Here is an 18,777-nt window from a genome sequence, read left to right on the forward strand (position 1 = left end):
TCTTATTCCATCAGCAGGATAGCAAAGCAAGAGGTTGCTCTACATACTCCTCATTACTGTAGACCTTATTTTATTTATACCCAAAACTCTGACTCAATACTATTGAAGTCAGCTGAGCCTCTTCCTGGCTTCAGGTTGTTCTGAATCAGTCTATAAACCTGAAAGCCAAAGCTACTTCTAACAAAGAAAACAAAACCTTTTTCCTTCAGTTCCTAACAGAACTTGTGTTGTGGTTTAAGCCTGTTGTTCGTGTCTAATCATGTTCGCTGGGGACCATTCCAAGCATTGTACATTAGGGCGAAATTACCTAGTATTCAAGATTTCTTTCATTGCATTTGGTTTGTCAACAATTACTGCATTTAAAGAGAGTGGTGGCATTCTGCCATCCTTGTTCCATCACGCTGCAATTGGGAAGGGTAGTTCTGAAGAGGTGTAGACGTCATCCAGGTAGCTAGGTAACCCTGCGTATTTAAGGAGTGAGAATAAAGGCTGATCTTCTTTTAGGCGTGGACAGGTATGAGATAGGTTGGATTGGACTAGTGAAAGAAGAATTTGTAAAGCTGAGGACATGTGTTTTGGAAGGCGTGCTAGATGTATTGGTTATAAGCTGCTCATCCTTGCCTTGCTCAGCATCGTGGCCAACATTTTACTTTATTTTCCTAATGGCGAAACAAGATTTGCTTCAGAGCATCATCTCGGCAAATACGTGGAGTGCCTTCATGGCATTCTAGGTGGAGGCCTTATGGTAAGTAAATGAGCTAGTGATTTTTCAAGTTTATTTTGGAGCTGCGTGGTATTACTGTTTCTTTACCAGTTACGTTGATTTATTGATCAGATACTCGTCAGCAGAGTATTGAAATATATTAGCTATATTACCCCGTAGTTATTACTGGTTACTATTGGTTTTTTTTATCTGCAGTCTTATGTCACTTTAAAACTGAGAAAATCATAGAGTCTAGGTCCCAGAATCCAAATACAAAACAGAAACAATCCTGCCAGTGGGTCATAGTTTGTCTAAAGGGTTAAATGTTGTTTTTTTTAAAATGTCCCTATATAACTCGTATTTAGTTACAAATCCTTCATTTCTATAATCCAAGATGCTGACAGTTATTTCTCTGCGTTAGCTCTCTATTCAGAGGAACTGAGTGGCAGTTATCATAGCTTTGCCTTCGAGTAACACCAAAGGATGAAGAACCGAGTATGTTTATTATAGACTATTGTTAATCTGAAGCTGTTATTTTCTACCTTTATATTTTTATGGGCCGTGTTGTAGTATATTTAAATGCCCTGACTCCAGGCTTCCTTTTTCATTTGTTTTTAAAAGTCCTCTTAGAAATAGGCTTCAGATCTCAAGGTGTCTGCAAATCACAGGTTGGAAACGATTGCATAGTAAGGACCTCTGTCTTGTGAGAGGTGCTTACAGCTGTCTGACAGCCCACTTGGAACCTAGGCTGGAATTTGCAGAGGCTGAGCTTTACGCACAGAATAATACAAGTGAGATCAATGGAACTGCTCCTGGAACACATTTGTACCTCTTCTGTGGCAATAGGTTTGAGTAAGCGCTGTCAAGTTTGTGACTGTTCAGCTGGATAGTTTTTATTTTAGTGTCTTGTTAAGTAAATCTGTGCAGTTTGCAGACAACACTTTGCTCACTTTTTATGATTTTCTGGGGTACTCCTGGGTATAGAGTCTTGATAAGTGCAAACTACTATGAAGACCTGTTAGTGCTGGTGGGGAGGATACTCTCTTTAATCAGCTCTGCTCTTTCTTCATTTTGTGCTAAAAGCTGTGGAGTGTGGATATTTTAAGTTTCTTACAAATACTTCTGCTTTGTAACTTTGCTTTTCTGTCCCTGGAAACTGGTTGTGAAGACCTAGAAAAAGCTAGATGTCTGTAATAAGATGTTTGCCTGAACTGGGACAAATACTCTTAACCTTCCTACTCTAGTCAGACTGGATTGTCAGCAATTGTCAGTGACAACTACTCTTCAGCAACAAATATATTGGTAGTAGAGTTTTGGGTTTTTTTCCAAATAATTATGAAAGACTGACGGTGTAGTCCTCATTTGGCAGAAAGCGAATGTGCTTTTTTACAAGGCTTTTTTATTTGTAGGGTACAGCCTTTAGTGTGAGCAAAAACTTGTAAAAGTTGCAGTACTTTAAATTGCAGCAACACCACAGCAGGCTCTTTCTGCACTTAAGTGCTGTGTAGACACACAGTGAAAATAGAAATATATCTGTCCTGGTGTTGATGCTACTGATATCGGTAGCGAGAGCCCTGCTGTGTTAAATAATCTATTCAGGCTGCCCCCATAGAAGACTGCCAAGAAACAATATAAATAAATGCAATGGGAGGAGTGTGTTTTACCTGCCCTTTCTGCGCAAGGAAGTAGAGCAGTTTGGTTTGTTTGCTCCGTGCCCAGGTGCTCATTCCAGCTGCAGTATTGATCGGGCTCCACAATGATGACTGCTGCGGGTGCTATGGCCACGAGGACTGCGGGAAAGGCTGTGCGGTAAGTGAGCCGTTACACCCGAGGCACAGACAATCCCGAAGACAAGGTGATGGCTCTGTTCAAAGCTTATGTCTCTGTTTGCTGTGCAGATGCTGTCCTCAGCCCTGGCAGCCTTTGTTGGGATCCTTGGTTCTGGATACTGTATAATTATTTCAGCATTGGGCTTGTCTCATGGACCATATTGTTTTACTCGCCTAGAAAGAAACTGGATCTATCCTTTCACTCAGTCCTCTGGAGGGTAAGTTGTCTGTTCATGAGGATGTTATATCTTCCCCTATATACACATGGACTTTATTCCAGTACCTTTCAGCAGTATACATGAACCATATTCCAAGGTCCTTGCATAGGTTTATGGTTCTTCCTGCCCAGGAAATATACAGATGGCATCAGTTATCCATGCTGCTATAGTTTAAAACCAAATATAACCATTAAAAATCCTCTGTCTCACTAAAAGGGATCTGAATGTATATATACATACATGTAGTAATATCTATATGCCTTATACTGTTCATGTCTGTGGGCATCTTCAAAACAAAGTATAAAGTTTTAGAACATCGAGGAATTTGCAGGCTATAAATAGCGGTTGTTATGAAATTTGTCTTCTCATTTGTGTAAGAATCTGCCTTGTGAGGCTTGCCTCTGAAGTTGCTTTATGTCAGTGTAAATTGGCATAATACCCTTATTAGTTACAATGGCATAGAACCTTTGTACATGATGATATTAAAGGTTTATAAGAATTTTGGTATGCTGCAAGGTGTGGAGCAAGAGAAACTCTTAATTATCCCTAATTAGAGTTCTCTAGCAAACTGAGCCTATGTCGCCGAGTTGTAAAAAATCCCCACAACTCCTGTAACTTGGAAAAGGATTTGGTTTGGATCATGACGTGCTCCAAAGGTGACTGTATGGCTGGCAATCTTGAGGCTGTTTTTAGTAACAGTTTAACGCTGATGCCAGACTACAGACAGGTTGAGCACTAAGAAGCCATATAAAGCTCCTTTGCAGCAGAATTTGAATTTCATTTTTCAGTTGTGTCTCTCCCAATATGAGGCATTCCTTCTCCCCCTTCCTCACAACTGTGACTCAGTAGAGAAGAACCGAGTTAAGTCCTCGCTGAAGGCTCCTCAGTGCTGATGGTCTGAAGATGTGAGTGAAGACTAACAGCTGGAACCCCGCAGTACCCTTCTGAATTTGTTCGGCGTATGGCTTTTCCAGAGTGGGCATGTGAGGGCCCAGAGACAGCAGCACAAGAGAGGAAGTGACACATTTGCTTCAGATCAATAATTGCTGTTTTTAGAGTAAAAGCTCAGTCCTGAAAAGCTCTGTTGTTCTGAGAAGTAGCTTTGCTCTTTCAGCTTTCTGGAGCTAGCGTTTCACTTAAAACTAAGCTATAAAGGCAGAATCTTCTATTACTGACTCATTTAAAAAAAATAAAACTTAACAAAAATGTATGGTTGATAGCTCAATGCATTCTTAAACAGAGCAAACTTTACATGGAATAAGCCATTGCATTTTCTGTTCCCACTTAGAGTTGTTATCCTAGATGGAGTTACAGACTAGATGCAATACGGTTCTAGTGTAAGGTAAGGATACCGCTCGGCCACGATGTTAATATGCTTTTAATTTCTGTCTACAGGTACTTGTTAGAGTATAACAAGTGGTCTGCATGTCAAGAGCCTCAAAACATTGTGCAGTGGAACGTCACCCTCTTTTCCATCCTCCTTGTCCTGGGAGGACTAGAGTTCATTCTCTGCTTTATACAGATAATCAATGGCATTCTTGGAGGACTGTGTGGGCTTTGCTGCAGCCATGAGGAGGTAAGATGTTTGTAGTTGCAACCACGCTTCTCAGATGAACATGAAACACTCTTGTTGCTGGTGCTAGTGTGGAGAGTTACTCAGCAGCTATTTTCTTAGATATTCTTAAGCATCAGTTTAGTGTGCAACTTTTTTATAGCCCTGTTGTGTTTAGCATTTTCATGTAGTATTTGACCACATGCTTTCAGCTGATTCCTCAGCTGTCCTTGCTGTGAAATTAGTCTGCACACGAGCTGGAAGGCTTTTTTCCCCCCTAACGGCACGTGTGGTCATCAGCACTGTATAAGTGATATAACTGAAATACAAACCTCTGGGCAGTGGTGATCTTTGCTGTAACTTACACCATTGTCACGTGGTGTGCTTTTGTGGCAGGCTTCTTGTTCTACCTGTGTTTCTTTGGTCCCGTATTTTGTTCATGGCAGCTGACAGGCTACTAAGAATATTCCCCATGTAATGAAAACTGCAGCATCCTGGCCTTGCTTAGTCAAAATAAGATAAGAGAAGGAATTAAATTACACACAGCTAACAACCTGCAGATAGATCTGAAGGGTTTTTTGAAGGTGGATTTTTTTGTGTAAGGAAGGGGAATTTCCTCCAGATTTCTTTAGGGTCTTCTTAAACAGTTTGAGCACATATTGAAATCACTGTCATAGTGGTAGTGTTTGAATTGCAATAGTGTAAGATATGAACCAGATATGATTTATATCACACACACTAAGGATGTGTTTCATGTTTTTAATTGACAGAGTTGAATATTGGGGCTCTTTCAAGGCTGTCTTCTCTTTCCTGTCTTACCTGCTGTAACTGCAGTATAAAAGAGGCATACTGTGTTTGTCTGAATGTGGTTAGGTTAATTTTAGCTTTTACAGTCAAATACAATATCAACATTCTTCCCCTTAACATGTATTTCTTTTCCTTTCTCCCACAGACATACGTTTGCTAGAAACCTGGCAATGCGTTGACATTGGTGCGTGTGTGGAGTGCACTGCGTATTCTGCATTTTTTTTTTTTATATATATTCCATGCATACTAAAATGCACATTGTTGTCAAACTGTGCTGTTGCCATCCATTTAACTGACTTGGGGCCAGCCTTTGTTGTTGGAGTTATATTGAGATTTTCCACTAACCTGCCTGTATCCTGAATTTCTTTGGTTTGTTTGATCTTGGTATGGGCAACTCCCTGAAACATGTCACTAAAGATGCTGCTTTTTTTTTTTTTCTTCCTTCTAACTCTGAAGCTGTTTCACATCAGCTTCAACTGTACTTTATGCTGCTTTCCCAATAAAGGTGCACTTTCATTCTGGTGTTGGAATGAATATAAACACAATCTAGCCTGGCCTGCAAATAAATGCTCAGCTGGAGCAAAAAGAGCTGCAAAAGCAGCAGTAAAATGTGGATGATAAGGGCAGATACATGCACTTCACCTTGACAGGATTTTTCTGAACTTCTCCTGTATTTCACAAATAAAGATTTGTATTTAAAATACCCAGCAGGTGTCAGTGATTCCTTCCCTGCCTATACTGAAACTCTACTCTCCTGGTCTTAAAGGACAGTGGAGGCATGAGAACATGAATATACAGCAGTCAGATTATAACCTGCTTTTCCTCTCCGGCAGGCTCTGTCACCGTGGGAACTGCTTCGCTGTTTGCTTTAGATCATTTAGCTGAGCCAGGCACTTGTGCACCAACAAGAGTACGATAGTTCCATGACAGCTCTGTGACAGCTACAGCTGTGTGGAAGCCTCAGTCCTGGGTCTGGGCTAGCAGGTCAGTGCTGGTGGCCACCACAAGGACTGGAGCGAGGGGGGTTCCCGTGCAGAGAGCTGCTCTCCCTGGCTTACCTCCCGACTGCTTAATCAGAGTCTTGAGACAATGCAACATGTGAGTCTGGATCCTGTTTTTCACCTTGCTCAGCAGACACCCGGGGCGTAGCAGTGCTCAGAAAACATAGTGCAAATTCAGGTCAGCAGTGACAGGTTAATCTGAAATAGCCTGGAGACAATATTCTAAGATGCTGTGCAAGAACCTCTGAAGTGTAGCTTGTCGCATATTACAGTGAATGTTTTATCACAAGGTAAAGTAAACCTGAATGATAGGCTGCCAGCAGCATTGCTGGCAAGGTCAGTGTGCTACTGGCAATGACATTTTTCAAGTGAAATACAACAGTTGAGGCTGATGTACCGTTACTGCTCAATTTTGGAATACAGCACTTAGCCATCTCTGAAAACATGCAAGTTAGCTGCACTTTACAGGAGATAAACAATTTCCCATGGGTGCCAGCGTGTACTTAGTACTGTTTGCAACTAGGAGGTAGTTTAAGGCAGCCAGAAACTTGACAGGTATCTCAGGCTGTCCTCACAGCCAAATCTGCCCAGTACAAATACATCTCTGAGAAAGAGGAATTAACTGGGAAAACAAAATTGCACACACACATCTGCAGTAGCAAAAGAACTCGCAGAATGGAAGAACAATGTTTAGAATCTCGGTGTCCACTTCTTGTCATAGCATTGATTCATATATAAATACATAGAAGCAGCTGAGGGCAGTCTTTATAACACTGTTTGGCTTGTTGTGTTTATTCCTGTCTTGCCTTGCTATGAGAGGGAGGAGCATACGTACGTGCAGGTCTGTATAAGCAGATAAAACTCCTTGTAGCTATGCAGTGAAGAAGCACTCTTTGAAAAAGGATCTGCAAATTTAAATTTAGTGTGGAGTGAGCAGAGGAGGAGGAGGAGAAGTGGGTCTTGATGGAATAGGGTGTAATTACCATGCCATTTATAGATACTTTTTTTTGCCTTTAAGATTGCATAGTTGTTACTTGTCTTTTTGGTACACACAACTAATTAAAGAATTAAAGCAATTTTAGAAATTCCAATAAGCAGAATTATTAGGCCAGAGCTTGGAATTAAAACTTTAACTCAGATCCATGTAGCACTAATGCACTTAATTTTTACTCTTTGTTTATGTTGTCATTTTAAAAAAGGGCTGATTTAATTCCTTTGTTGCCTAATGCATAAGACAGTGTTCTGGGTGTTTTGTCAGTTATATCATTTCAGTTAGCAGAGAAGTCACTTATCCAAAGGAAGCTTGGCGTTTCGGTAATGGGCTCAGCATCAACTCATGGACATTGACAGCAACAGGAAAACAGTTCTTGCAACACTTGGTAAGATATTTGAGAAACTGTTTGCCAGATTTGCTTAATACTTAATGTAAAATGGTTCCTTCCTGTTCTAGGGCACAGTGTGACATCAAAAACAACAGCCCACAGTGACTTTGTATTTGCAGAGCTCAGTTTAAATACAAAGTAAGTCATGATGTGGACTGTTTTACTGTAGACTAAATGCTGTTTCGGGTGTCATTTTTCCAAGTTTTTTCTAATTGGAATAAATTACTCTGGGAAAGCAGCAAATTTGCTTATAAACTAAGCTGCCTGCTAGTAATTTTAGCCTTTGCTTTTAGAAAAAAAAATCAGCCTGTTACATGATCTCAGAGTCTTATAATAAAAAATCAGTCCTGGGGTTGTGATGTGCCTGCTCTTAATTCAGCTGCTTTCTCTTTCTGTGTGGCGCAATGTTGATGACGTGAGTTCTGTCAATGCCTGTGAGCCTGCAAGGGGAGGTTTGCAACTAATTTTAATTAGAGGGAGGCCTGGAAAAAGCGTCCAAAGTGCTTAAGGAGTAAAACATGAAATACAGGAAGATTTTCAGGGTAAAGTCTGAGGACTTCACTCTGAAACCTCCCAGAGAAGGGGAGGGAAAAACAGTTTGATTGCTTGAGTACCACCGTGCCCATTTCCTTGGGTGAGCTCATTTGAAGCAATAGGAAGGAATTAGTTACAAGACACAATCCAAACAGCTTTTATGAGATCATGAGAGAAGCCTTGTGTGCAGAGCCTAAAGCAGCTCACGAGGAAACAAAAGAAAAATACGTCATGACATCATTGCTTCTAAAATCAGCCTTCTTGCTTTTAACAGAGCCCCTTTTTTTTTTTGTTCTCTGAGTACGACATTCCTATTGAGTAAACCCTAAGCTCATTCTTGAGTTACGGATCTGATGACTCACAGGGGTGTAGGGAGAGGGCTTGGGCTGTGCTCTGAGCCTTCAAACAGCTCTGGCTTTCTGTTACTGGGATGGATGTTTGGTTGCTTGGGGCTTAGGGAATGATGACACATGAAAATGGGGAAACTGTCTGGCTTTGTCTTTGCACAGTGCAAAACAGCAGGCATTTCAAAACGCAGCCAGGCCTTTTGTCCTGTACAAGAAGTCACTTAGGTCAGATCTGTCCCTGTGCATGCTCAGCTGTGAGCACAGGATAAACAACTGGAGAACTAGCCAGATTTAGTTCTTAAAACAGTTGAGCTGCATAAAGCTGTGGAAAAGAGTGTGGCAATAAGCCTGCCTGGCAGTTTCTAACCAGTGTTATCTGGGCTTCTGCCCTCTATGCGAGGTGGCCCAAGCTTTGCTCCGTGTCCTTGTGGGGCCGCCCCAAGTTAGCAGCGAGGATTGTTTCACCCTTAGGGCCGTATCTGCTGAGCTCTGGCCTTAATTCTCCGTAGCATGAGGCAGTGGTGGCCTTCTGTACAGAGACTGGATGCATTTGTCATTTGGCAGCCCCCCTCCCCTCGTGAGGCTGAAAACCTTCTGAGCTGCGGCAAGGCTGAGCATCCTGCCTCATGTCACAGAAAATCCGTGTTCTCCGAGGAGCGCGTTTCTAAGCAGTCGCCAGGAAACGGGGGTTTGAAGTTCCTTCCTGAGTCTCACTGCCAGACATACTTAATTTGGAAGATCACAAAGGAGAATATTTTAGGAGGGAAGCTGCTACTTAAAGACATGTGCTTAGAAAGGACAATGAGTTTAGACAGCGATATTCATCTGCCCTGCTCACCGTGAACCACGTCTCTGCCTCTGGAATCACACACCAGTGACCTGGTTCCTGTGAATATGAAATGACTGAATCAAGCTGAGGAGGTCAAGTGCTTTTCGTTTTTAAAACCTTCTAACCTCTTGTTTGCACAGAAAAGCAAAACCTCTAAAGTTCGTAAGAGATGGCTTTAGAGACGTGTGGAAGCTGTTTAAGTTGTCTGCTGATACCGCTTGCACTTTGGAGTATTGTCGTTAACATCCTGTTGTACTTCCCTAATGGGAAAGCTTCACATGCTGCCAGTTACCAGCTTCCCAACTACGTGTGGTATTTCGAAGGGGTCTGTTTCTCAGGTGTGATGGTAAGTGTTGATTCCATGGATTTTTGATGAATTGCATTCTACTCCAAGTAAGACCAATGTACCGTGCAGTGATATAATTGTGCTTTTAAAGAGAATATTAAGTACTTCGGCAAAAACACCACCGGCAGAAAAACTCAAACTGAAAAAATCATTAATATACTGAATGATGTGCTATGTATGCTATTTAATTTCATGTAAGTGATTGTGCAGACTTGATTGTTTGGGTTTTTTCTGCTGGCTTTTTTGTTTACGTGCAATTTACTCTTGTTCTATGGAGGCAGGCACTATGTTGATTTCATCATCTGTGGAGGTTACATTAGAGCTTTTGTACCAAAATAAAAGGAAACAAAAACTAAAAAAGCTTCTCATAACTCTTCAGATGTTTTCAAGAGCTGTATGCACTCTAGTATTTAGAGGACTGGATACGATTCACAATGCATCAAGTGCTGCTGTTTTTAGGCTAAATACAGGAGATTGTCTGGCTGGGATTGGCACAGTGGGATTTTCTCCATCACATTTTTGACATGCTCATTTGCAGAAATAAATGAGCACAGAGTTGCCCACTGCTCATACTGTTCACTATGTTTGAACAGAGCTGTAACCTCAGGGACAGAAAGCAGTTCTAAAATAAAAATGCGTGCACAGAATTGGCACTTACAAGTGCCATCTGCATAAGTAAGGTATTTTTATTAAAGTGCTGAACTAGGAGAGTTATTAACACATGAGACATTCTTTTGAAATTGTCCTTTTTTCCTAAAGCAGAAGAAAGACCTTTTCTAGTGGAGGGAAAAACTATCAGGGAGAGAATTTCAAAACAGATACGTAGTTGAAAATTTGGGAAAAAGTTAACTGCAACAGTGACATTCATATTTTGAAGAATTTTTAGCCTTAGGATTGTCATTGGTTTATTAAAACATATATTTTATCCTGTTACAAACACGGCAGCTGTGACTAAAAAGCATTCCTTTTTCATATTTCTGCTTTTAAACCAGTGCCTCTCTCAGCAGCAGTTTGTGGTTCTGGAGTCCAGATCTTGGTTATTGAAATTACTATACTATCAGGTTTAAATAATCCAATACTCTGAGAAAAACAGTAGGAATACTTGAGAGGGAAAGCAAAGGAAGGTCCAGGTGAATTTAATGAAGAGCTCATGCTACTGACTTTTTCTACCATAGCTGTTTTGGTAACGAGGGTGACACCCTGATCCCCGTCACAGTGTCAGCAAGAAGCTGTTGAACTGATGCGGTTTTATCAGTAGAATATCCTTCCCTTCATTGGTATTGATCTTTTTTCTCGTGAGCCTGGTTTTATTCTTTCGGCTTCGCTGGTGTAGCTGTGTCCATGCTAGCAATGCTTTGCTGTGGCAGGCGGCACAGTACTTTTGTCTTTCAAGTGACAGCCTAATGAAAACAGGCCAGTCCCACCGCGCGTCGTCAGTAATTGTGCTTTTCTGCAGAGCCACTGTAAAACCTTCGCAGGGCGTAGCAGGGGTGGTCCCTGCCTTCCACAAGCGGGGGAGGCTTTGACTTGATATCTGCAGTCATTTCACTGACCTTGGAATGTCCCCTTACAGATCCTTCTGTTGGCAGTGATTCTAATAACCCTGGAGTGTAGCACTTTCTATCGGTGCTGCCAGAGCGAGAGCTGTAACAAAACCTACAGGGTGAGTCTATGTCCTATTTTTGTGCATCTTCAGCATCTGTTCCAAATGCCTTCCTGCTTCTGCATGCCCAGCGCATCCCTCTGCCCTCTCCGCTGCTCTGTTTTCACTTCCTTTCACAGAGAAGGATTCAAAGCAAGGTCGAAGAAGTCAGAGAAAGAGTAGCTCCTTTGTTCTGATGCAAAAAAAAACCCCAACCCAAACCAAAAAAACATCGTGTAAAATACAATCAGAATGTAGGAGGACGAGAGTGCCAACGATCCACCCCAACTAAATAGCTATACCCCCTTGCTTGTGTTATTTAGAAGTCAGGTTTTATCCAGTAGTGACTCAATATATACCATCTGGGATGCAACATGTTTAATGTGCTGTTGTGTTCCTTTAGCATTTTGGGAAATAATTTTGAAAAATTGCGAAGTGTTTTTTTTAAAAAAAAAAATATAATTCCCAGACGGTATTTAGTTGAGAATTGTGAAACTGTCTTAAACTCTATCTTAATCTTCACTTTGTATGTGTATGCCTAATATTCTTTACCTGGTGTTTTTCTTTTTGAATTTTGAAGATTGGGAAAATCAAGGGTGAAATTCAACCCCAAGGAAGTTTCTAGGCAGGTTCAATAACTGCTGTGGACGCTGTCCCTACCCAGTAACATTTCTTTTCCTCTTTATTTTAGAGTTTTATTTCCATCGTTCTAGCCCTGCTTGGAGTTGCTTTCTCTGGATACAGTTGCATTATTTTTGCCTTGGGGTTGATCCAAGGCCCCTTCTGCAATTCCTCAGATGGATGGGATTACATCTTCAAAGACACTGCTGGAAGGTAAGAAATGTTAGTGAAATTCTTCTGGAAGAAAGTGTTCATCAAAACAATAGTCAGACAAATTCGGAGTTTGATGCAAAATGGCACGTTACATCCCTTGAACGTAAGACCTGTATTGGCAAGTGAGGTTCTTCAGCTTCTTGAATGAGCACCAGACTCCTCCAAGAAATGTATTTGCCTCCTTGTAAGGAGGAATTAGATGTAAGAGTCTGTACTGATCAGACCTGGAGGTCTATCTCACTAAGTGTCCTTTTACTCGTGGTGGTCATAATCGTGTGCAGTAAAGAACGTAAGATCAGAGTGAGTGTTGATGGATACTTTCTCAGCTTATTCTCTCAAATTCCTCAAGTTTTTGATTCAAAGATTACAGATGGCATTTTCATATCTAATAGCACAGTAGGTTTCTCTCTAGCTCCTTCACCACAGTGAAGTCTGCGGTTTGACTGCAGGTAGTTTTTGCGCACAGCTGCTGTATTTCATAAAACACAAGCGAGGCAGGCAAAATGTTGTCCCTGTCCCAGCCTCTTGGAGGCATGATAGGTTTGATTCAATCTGTAACCTCACTCAGCTAAGTTTGACAAACCTATGCAGAAATTATGCTGGTGTGATGAAAGACTATAGTCTGTGTCTTAAACTTGAAGCATACAAAGCCCAATATGTTTTTTCTATATGTTACAGGTAAAATAATATGTATTTAAATTGGATTGTACCCACCACATTTAATTTACTTCACATTGGTATTTGTTTAATAGATACCTCACAGACTACCCTGCTTGGTCTCGGTGCACTGAGCCTGCTAACATAGTGGAGTGGAACATCATCTTATTCTCTATTCTGATCGCTCTAAGTGCACTGCAGTTGATCATCTGTTTTCTCAAAGTGGCTGCTGAGTTGAAACGGACACTCTGTGGGACTTACTCTGTTTTTGTCCAGGTAACAAAATATCTGAGATAATTTCTTCAGCGTGTCCAAGTCAATTTAGCTTTAGCTACTGCTCTCAGTTGAGGACCTACCCTTTTGGTTTATACATTCTCTGTTACTACATTTTTTATAACCAGGGGATATGTACTGATAATAAATCTAGTGTTTGATTCACCCACAAATTCCTTGTGGTTTCCAGGGACTGGGGACTGCTGACTCTGACGTTTAAGGCTAGGATTGAGAAGAAAAAGATGCAGCTGGAAATTCAGCACTGATGCCAAGTCCATTACTCCCGTCAGCAGAGCTTTCTGAATACCTTTTTTCTTCTGGCATTCAATTCTAAGTCATCCTTATCAATGTGTGGGTTTCACAGAAAACAAAAGAAGATGCAAGGGGTAATAGGTGGCAGTCATGATCTAGGCATCACTTTCTACTATATTTTCAGTAGTTATTGAAGTAATAACTGAGAGGGCTGTGCCTTGGGCAGAGGAATTAGTCTGAGCCCCAGGACTCAAGTGAGCGATGCTGCTAACCCGCATGCTGGTGTGAGGTGATGTGGTTTAGTATGAGATGGGATGTAGATGTTGAACATCCAAACAACTTCATTTAACTTGGGTTGAAAAGAGGGCAACTATTTCCTTCCTTTTTATTTGCAGGCCAGGATTCTCTGAAAAGGGCAAGGAAATCTTCACTGCTTCCCCACCTCCAGGAAAAGACGGAAGTGGCTTTGCCAGCATTGACGATTGTGTGCTGTGAAGACAAATGAAACCTTTGTCTTAAATCTTTATCTCTCAAGCCTATCTATGGATGAAGTTATTTGAACTTTTTGACATCTACATTTTTCTATTTGTTTTCTAACCCATCCAGTTGTCCCTGGCAGTGACTTCATCTGTCTACCCTCCAGCTTGTTCTGAGAACAGGGAGGTTTGGATGCTGTGGAACTGCTTTTGTATTGAAATCCCTTTGGTTTGAATAAACTGCTGTAGAAGTGGTTTTATACTCCCCTCTCTCTGTCAGAGCACAGGTGTATTTGTTGTTCCAAGAGGGCCTGGTTCAAAGCCCGTTATGTGAGGAGGGGTTGTTTCCTTGGGAGTTGGAGCACTGGATGGAGCCATGGTTTCTGAATGAATAAATTTTAGTTAGGGTTAGGGACAGACCATAATGTCACGAGAGGCAGCAGCCTATCCTGCTCATTCTATGCTGGAAGTTCTTAACTGGAGAAAGCAATTAGTGAACAAAGTCTATCAAGCCTTCCTTCGGGAAGGCTTTTAGAAAGGCACCCAGGCCTGATTGAATGATTAGATACACAGCTCTGAAGTCAGATGTGCTAATTAGTACCCGTTAATAGCTGCACTGGGTTTCCTTTTCGTTTACGCTCAGAGGCAAACTTTTTTGTTATTATGTGACTTGAGGGAATATATGAGGGAACGCTGTGAGCACTCAGAGCTGGCTTATATAGTGTTACTCTTCTAAATACCCTGACAATGCTGCAAGGGAAGGCTAATGTTCTTAACAATAATAATCAGACAAAAAAATAATAATCTGTTTTAAATTAGCAGCTAAAAAAAATTAATTTATCAGAGAATTATTATTCCATTCCCAGTGGAAATCCAGGGATTCGGAGTGAAATGGAGATATGGCTCACTTGCAGCCACATGGGCAACATTTGGCTCTATTCAGAATTCTGCTTTTGAGAGAATGGACACCCAGAGGAAAGTGAAATACGTACTTCAGGCTTGCAGTAACGCCCTGAGACATCTGAACTAGTGGGATTTGGCTATAGCAACATCTAATATTAGGCACTGTTAGAAGTGCAAAGCATGCAGTAAGTAGCAGCTGTGGGTAAGATATTCAGAAAAGATAGCGTATATCAGTTGTATAATCCTGTTTATCATTTTGCCTTGATATTATTGGGTTGTTTTGAAAAGCTGCTTTCTTGCTGTGGGATTTGATGCATCTGAAGTTTTAGTTGCTTAGCTTCTACTAAGTTGCAAGAAGTAATAAAGAAATTAATGATGTTTAAGAATGGGGCTAGTCTTTTGGGATACAGTTCAAGGTGGCATGGATATTGAGAGATGCACGATAAAAAGGTTTGATTATAAATTGTGGACAGTTTTCAACTGCACACTTGTTTTTCTAGACTTAAATATACGCAAGTGTATCCACTTATATGATAACTCTATATTCTTTTGTCAATATTGTTTTCAAACAGAAGGTAAAGAAGGGAAATTTAACAATCAACCTGTACTACTTACTAAACATTTTGGAGAATCTTGCCAATTTTATGCCTGCAAACCATGGACCTGTTTATTTTGAAAATGTTAGAAATATTTGAAAAAAGGGTTTGGTTGTTCGGATGGAAAATATTATTTGTGGTGTAGATATTCAAAGCAGAAAACCCCTAGAACCGGTAATTATTCGTAGAGTGAATGGCACCATTTCACTGAGAAAAGCAAACAAATGGTATTCTCTTCAGGCTCCAGCTCAGCCATGGGGAAAAATACAGGCTTATCTTTAGGCAAACAGGGTCTATTGAGAGAGATTTTGCTGTGCTGGGTAAAAGCAATGAAATACCTTCAAGTTACATCTGGAAAGTCTTAACCCTTTATCTCGCTCCTTTACGTGTCCCTTCCTCTTTTCAGTAACTCAAGTCTCTGAGCACAGAACGCCTTGAGCTGGCAGACAGGAGGCACAGCGAAGTGTTTCATGTCACAGCTTTTCCATAGTAGAATTTTTGGTGCCTGTACCTAACCCTTGGCAAGGCCTGTCTGTCTGTAATTCATCCTGCTTTTGTGAATGCATTTTGTGAGTTTACATTTCCACTCTACCACAAGCTCGTATTTCCTTTTTCAGCGGCTTAAATCAAAGAAAGAGAGGTGTATTATAGTTCTTGCTGGATATATTGATTCTGCAACCTTCTTTACCTCTAATCCAGATATCAGCATCTCTGTTGATGTAGTCAGACTCAAAGGTGACTTGATGGCTCAGTTTTTAAATAGGCAGTTTATTTTAAATTGGTGGTAAGGCTAACGGTAGGTTGCTTTTACAAATTTAACAACTTTTTTCATGCAGGACTTTTGGATGTAAGACAAAGTTAAACTTGATCTAATCAACTTCTGTCCTGATTCAGTCCTAAACACAGCGTCTCTAGCAAGAGATGCTCTGAGCTGTGACTGGTAACAAAACCAAGATTCCTGTAAGGAGTATTAACCGACTTGACATCTAGACATAACTGACGACCTGGAGGTGGTGGTGACAGGACGATGGGGTTCTCCAGCTGCAAGACACTGACCTGCCGTGATAGCAGCGGAGGCACGTGGGCCACAGAGCCAGGACAAAGCTCACACCGTGCTTGCGCATGAGAAACCATTTTTTGAAGAAGTGTTCCTGAACCTGAAGAACACATGCTCTGTCTGGAAATCCACACGTAGAATACCCCAGAAGAAAGCTGCAGATGTGAGTTTATGAACCTCAGTGAGCGAGGAGATCATGCTAAAACCTAGAAGTAAGGGTTCCAGCATTGTTTGTTCCTCACAGCGAGACTATTATGATGCTGTATCTGGAACAGGAATGTCATTCGTTTAAAACACTGCAACGGAAATAGCTGTAAAGTCTCAGTTTTGACCACCAGACTATTATGATGCTGTACCTGGAACAGGAATGTCATTCATATAAAACGCTGCAACTGGAAATAGCTGTAAAGTCTCAGTTTTGACCACAAATAATTGTCAGCAGAGATCTGTGGTAAAATACTGTGAAGCTCCATCCACCTTTGCATTTGGGGGCACGTTATTCCTTCTGTAGGTAAAAGTGAGTCTCACTGAAGTACAATTTCCTGACTGCCAATTCTTCACATGTTGGATGGAGGGTTTTCTCCCGGGTTGAAGAAGAGTAAGGCAGCAGAGGACAAATGCAGCTCCCCAGAACTTTCAAGGGTGTTTATGTGCAACGGTTTGCAGGAGGTCACAGCAGCAGCATGGGCAGCAGACTCTGAACACATCATATCAGAGAATTATGAAATGGTAGGATTTCAATTCAGTCGCACTGGGAGCTTCTCTTGAGACTTTTTTGTCAGAATTTTCCAGATTTTTTTTTTTTTTTCTCCCCAAGGAAAATTTTTGAAGTAAAATATGAGCTTTATATTTTCCATGCAATTTGAAGGACTTTCAGAGCAATCATAGCATTTCAGTATGCTCATTATGAGGAATGAGGGGATTATTCTTGGCAGCAAACTGCAGACTGATAATTTAATTGATTAAATTAGTTGCTCAGCCTATTTAGGCCCTTTCTACCAAAGGAGGGAGGTTCTATCAGAGGTTTGAAGAGCACTTCAAACTGAAACTAATAATATAGGCCTGTGAAGCTCAGTCACCTCTGTCAGTTTTTTGAGTGCTTTAAGATAAAGATAATAGGAGTGTGTTCAGGCAGACAAACATCTTTGTGTTTGGGTGAGGCATGATTAAAAGCAGTAATGGAAAAATCTTCCCTGGCAGAAGGATTTTTTTTATCTTTAAATAAAAATAACATGCAGTTCTTTGGCAAATCAAGAAAGAGTATCTTAGAGGAGTCAAGGGACTAAGGCAAAGAAACGTTCATGTTTTTACCCTCAAATGAAGGTGGAGATTTCAAGGATACTGCTTGTTTGGTTTTTTTCTCTTCCTTAGTCTGATGGAAATTTGAACAAAAATAAACTAAACAGCCTATATATGCACAAACAACTCTATTAAGGTGAGTATTAAGGAATTACTTTGAACTTAAGTAGCATAAGAGAAGTTAAATGTTTTATCATTTTTACCTCAATTAATTTACAGAAAGAGCATATGCAACCAGTACAAACTGATCTTTCCACTGAAACACTGACCTTCACCATGGCCAAGAAAAAAAGTCCCCACAGAAATCATTCTGAGCATGCGATGCCAACCTGGGAAACTCCAGAATTTCATCATAGATTTGGTCAGATTTCGAAAACTTGGCTTTGGTCACAGTCATTTAGACAGAAGCAGGTTTGTCCATTTAGTGCAGCCATGTAGAAGTTTCCAAAAGGTGACATTATGAACTTCAGTAATCCGACAGAGCCTGAAAATTTTAATATGAATAGTGATTGACATTGTAGTTTACGACAATCTTCGTAAATAAAGTTTAGAATGAGTATGACTATGTCAGTGCTCAGAGTGCAGAAAAGATTTTTTAAGAATTCCCAAGTGAGTGAAGATACATATTTTTTAATAGAAGTCTTCATGATTTGGAAGTTCACAGGTGGTTTTTTATGTCTCAAGCTTCAGACACAACCATGATATAATGGATGTATGTTAAAAAAAAATGTGGTTGATAAACTTTAGGTAGTGCTTTTTTTTCCTTATTTTTCAATGAGACTAACAGATACCAAGTGTTTACAGAACTTGAATAAAGCAAAAGTACAGCCTTCTGCACTGGGTAGTACATTGAGATAAGGATAACAGTTAAGATTAGCTGAAGCTATATACACTTCTTATTCTTTTAATCATTGAGGAATGTGGCCTATCCCATCTGGTGATAGGCTGGGAGCGAGATAACATAGGGGATTTTTGTGGAATTTCTGATCCTCATCTCCCTTTGGGCAGTCCTGAAGCTCCTTGGAATGAGATGCAAACACCCGCTGCCTCCATCCGTGAGCAGTCGCTCCTTCTCCCCTCTCGCCGGGTCTCCACACTGGCTGTGACACCACGTTTACAGGCGATTGCGGTGGGTCAGCACCCACCAGTGGGCTGGGGGAGAGCTCTGCTCTGACGCCGGCCGCGCCGTTGCACCAGCGAGCGGGGAAGAGGGGGAAGCCAGTTGTGGCAGCACAAGCGT

General features: G+C 41.0%; 2 protein-coding genes across 2 annotated transcripts; both read left to right on the forward strand.

Annotated features, from left to right (window-relative positions):
- The first annotated feature begins 509 nt into the window (after positions 1 to 509).
- Positions 510 to 5,269, forward strand: TM4SF1 (transmembrane 4 L six family member 1). Its single transcript, XM_009865133.1, has 5 exons — positions 510 to 745; positions 2,423 to 2,512; positions 2,602 to 2,750; positions 4,146 to 4,326; positions 5,255 to 5,269. The coding sequence occupies exons 1-5, from the start codon at positions 569 to 571 to the stop codon at positions 5,267 to 5,269; spliced, it is 612 nt and encodes a 203-aa protein (XP_009863435.1). The 5' UTR covers positions 510 to 568.
- Positions 5,270 to 9,371: 4,102 nt separating this feature from the next.
- TM4SF18 (transmembrane 4 L six family member 18) lies at positions 9,372 to 13,174 on the forward strand. The gene is made up of 5 exons (XM_009865144.1): positions 9,372 to 9,548; positions 11,122 to 11,211; positions 11,882 to 12,024; positions 12,777 to 12,957; positions 13,145 to 13,174. The coding sequence occupies exons 1-5, from the start codon at positions 9,372 to 9,374 to the stop codon at positions 13,172 to 13,174; spliced, it is 621 nt and encodes a 206-aa protein (XP_009863446.1).
- The last annotated feature ends 5,603 nt before the right edge of the window (positions 13,175 to 18,777 follow it).

This window comes from Apaloderma vittatum, unplaced genomic scaffold (assembly GCF_000703405.1).
Source record: "Apaloderma vittatum isolate BGI_N311 unplaced genomic scaffold, ASM70340v1 scaffold3740, whole genome shotgun sequence".
Lineage (NCBI taxonomy): Eukaryota > Metazoa > Chordata > Aves > Trogoniformes > Trogonidae > Apaloderma > Apaloderma vittatum.